General features: G+C 33.3%; 1 protein-coding gene across 1 annotated transcript; it reads right to left on the reverse strand.

The window, feature by feature from the left end:
• Positions 1-81: 81 nt before the first annotated feature.
• LOC100571880 (CAAX prenyl protease 1 homolog) lies at positions 82-697 on the reverse strand. Its single transcript, XM_003246604.4, has 2 exons — positions 455-697; positions 82-372 (listed from the first exon to the last, which is right to left on the reverse strand). Exons 1-2 carry the CDS (start codon positions 566-568, stop codon positions 82-84), a joined length of 405 nt encoding a protein of 134 aa, XP_003246652.1. The 5' UTR covers positions 569-697.
• Positions 698-3757: the final 3060 nt, after the last annotated feature.

The raw sequence follows: 3757 nt of genomic DNA on the forward strand, positions 1-3757 counted from the left end.
TTATTTATACAGTTTGTTTAAACCCAAATATAGTTAAATTGGTGGTGAATAATGTTTATTATAATTTAAATAATTTACCGTCTACAATATAAATTTGTAAAGAGGGAATTTGACTTGCTTTGCCAGCTCTTCAATTTTAGTCTTCAAAACACCATCAGGTAATGGTGTATATTTGTCGAACAACGGAGCAATAAATTCTGGATATATTGTCATGATGAACAATGAAGTTACTACAGCAAATACCCACAGCCAGATAAAGAAATAACGTCCACCCCATTTAACAATAGTGATTGCTGCTGCAGTTATTGGTAATGAAATCACTTGAACCAATAAAAAGTTCTTAATCTTGTCTTTAACGAAGAAATTTAAAGTCTAGTTAAAATTAAAAAAAAAAAAAACATTTTTATAAATAAATAAATATGTGGTATTTTAGGTATCTTATTTTGTGATTTACTTGTTTGTTAAACCCATGTTTTTCTTCTATAATAAAAGTGCTATATGCTGAGATTGGCAAAGACATTAATGTACCTAGGGTATTCATACATAGAAGAAATACGCAACTGGTCATGATTTCACTATCATAATAACGAGTCTCAATCAAACAATATTTGCTGAAATTCCATAACAATGTGAATCCATTCAAACAGATGAAACCCTATACATTATAAGTAACAAATAAATTATTTAGTGTGTAAAAATTTGCAATATTTGTAATTATATTATACTTAATAGTTAATTATATGCATAAATCTATTGATTCTAAACTCCATGAATAAAAAGAAGCTCTTTCCTCCACAAGAAAATTCATTTCTGAATTTGTCGAAAATTAAAAGAGTGTAATGTAATTTTAGATTCTGAGCGGAGTGAGGAAGCTATTGTTTTTACAATGGTGTTTATTTTTTTTTTCCTTTTATATCCTGTATACAAAATTTCTTCCAGAAGGAGTGTTTTGATTTCAACATATAGTACCTAATATTTTAGCAAATTGGATCAAGATGGTACTTTAGAGAGGTAATTTTTCGATTTTCTCAATAGTTAATTAATGCACGGAAAAATCACTGGAAAATTACGAAAAAACGCTAAGAATGGGATTTTAATTTCTAACGCTTTGTTTTTCACCATAGAAACGAATAAAAAATTATAATACTTTAATATTAATTCAACTTACATGAAAAATTAAATAATAACAAAATATAAAATATCCAGACTGACAAACCGTCTCCGCTCAGAATCGTTTTTCTTATACAATGATATTATATCATTGAATTCAAGTCTAATACAACCATTATACAATGACCCACTTGTAATCTACTGTACAGCAGAGCGACATCCATTTACCTGCTTTTTTTACTTTTAACCCAACGGAGTACCACTAGATTCACTTTCCCATCAGAAAAGATACTTTTGAAGAAATTCTAAGCATTTTTGCCAGGGCTTGAAACCGTTTTCAAAACCGATTTCAGAAACCGGTATAAACCGTTTTCAAACCGAAACCGAAAAAATTGGATACCGGTATTAAAGTCGAAACCGAAACCGGAAAAAATTGGATACCGGTATTATAATTTAAAACCAAAACCGAAAAAAATTGGATACCGGTATTAAATTCAAAATCGAAACCGTAAAAAATTGGAAACCGGTATTATATTCAAAACCAATATCTGAAAAAATTGGAAACCGTTATTTTTTTTTTAATAATTGACGTGTTTTTAAATACGTAAATTCCATTAATACTCATAATTAATGTTCATAATAAAATTGAGATCATAATTAAAATATTTATAACCATTTCATTATTCGCAAAATTATTAGTTGCTACGTATATTAATAGTAATGATATAAATTATAGTTACTAACAAATACTATATATGACAATACAGGACAAACAATGATAATTGTATAGACGACACAGCCCCTTGAAAATACTTTAGAAACCCGTATACAAAACCGAAACCGAAAATGAAATTTCTTAATACGGTATTGCTAAGTTGAAACCGAAATCGTAAAATTTCAAAACCGGTATACAAAATCGAAACCAAAACCGAAATTTCCTTATACCGGTGTTGAAAATTGAAACCGAAATCGAAAAAATTAAAAACCGGTATACAAAATAGAAACCGAAACCGAAACCGAAATTATTTCAATCGGTTTCAAGCCCTGATTTTTACTGTCTTAAAAAGTGATGACAAAAAAAAATAATAAACCAATAAAAAAACATACATCATTATAAAATCAATGAATCACTCCGCTCAGAATCTAAGATAATGCTATTTTTTTCTTTTATTGTTCTTAAACTCTCAACTATCGGCAACTATGGCCATTAGAATTTCGTAGTGGGGGGGGGTGTTTTGCAGATTTCTCCACCTACACTTACTCTACCTATGGCCAGCACCCCCGTTCCCGTGTCCCTTGTGCCTGGCCCATCCAATTTCGGCAGTCCGGATGGTGCTGCTGCTGGATCACCACCCACCCCGATATTCACCACCCCGACTGGGTAACTGAACCTAAGCATGGAGCGCCTCAGGATGAAAACGCCTGTGAGGCAAAAGTATTCGTCGGAGGAAGTCCAGATTTCAACCGATCTCATTATATGGTGCAATCGGAGCCTGGAGAGTGGAGGTACTAAACACCGCTGAAGATCTCGCGGCACTGTTGCGGACACGGCCATTTGTGCACGATCCTCCCCGCACGCTCCATAGTTTGCGGACGAAGATACGTGATTTGAAAAAAGATTTTTTTTTTTTTTTTTTGTCGTTGTTAGGTCGTGGATTATGCCTATAGGGGAGACCATGTTAAAAAAAACACACCTTGTGCTATACCTCTGTGGTGGTGTGGAAAATAGCATGCTTTTTTTTGTCATCTTATGTTTTTTTTGGACTTGTAGTATTTTTCGAAAAAAAAAAAAAAAAAATGGTATCGAACCTCTACTTCTATTTAGCCACTGTAGTGAAGAAATGTTTACCGTCCTTTGGCTATACGGTGTGTTCAAATCGTTCATTGTGTACTTATCTACAATAAGGTGCATTGTTCACTTTTTTTTGTTATCGCCAGTGCACAGCTGCGGATCGTTGTAGCGTTATTTTATAAACGGCTATGGGTTATGTTTGGCCACGTGTATAACATACCGACAATATTATACTCCGGCCCACGAGAGTCCATACGTAAACCGCGCATTCATATAGTAATACGTGACGTCTGTTTTCTCCCACCATGATGCCATTCCCACTATTCGGCAACGTGCCGATGCGCAGTGACGGACGCGTTCTGACATATGGACTCTTGTGGGCCGGAGTATAGGTACCTATATCCTAAACCGTGATCACGATGTAGAGAAGATTTTCTCCATGATATAATAAACTAATAGGTACCTACCGGATTACACAACAATTTGGTAGATATAAAATAGTTAGGTAGGTACTGACTACTGCCTACCTACATAGGTAGATAAGTATATTAGTATATAGACGTATAGGTATATCTAATTATGGCTTATTAAAATTGAATGGAACGACCAATGATGATGGACAACTGATTCAGTAATGTTAAGTTTTTTAGGAAACAGTAAAAATTGGTAGTGTTAATAATTATTACCTACCTGTTGGGTATTATAAATAATATTAATTAATAATCGAACTATCGAAGTTATTGTGCAATCAACCCGTTATAAACCGTAAAGTAGATTATTATAGTAACGTCGTTAATGTACGACTGCACTATAGCAGCTCAAGAACCCACTTGAACTAGGAAACTATTTACAAAT

The sequence above is a fragment of the Acyrthosiphon pisum genome, chromosome A2, assembly GCF_005508785.2.
Source record: "Acyrthosiphon pisum isolate AL4f chromosome A2, pea_aphid_22Mar2018_4r6ur, whole genome shotgun sequence".
In the NCBI taxonomy this organism is placed as follows: Eukaryota; Metazoa; Arthropoda; class Insecta; order Hemiptera; family Aphididae; genus Acyrthosiphon; species Acyrthosiphon pisum.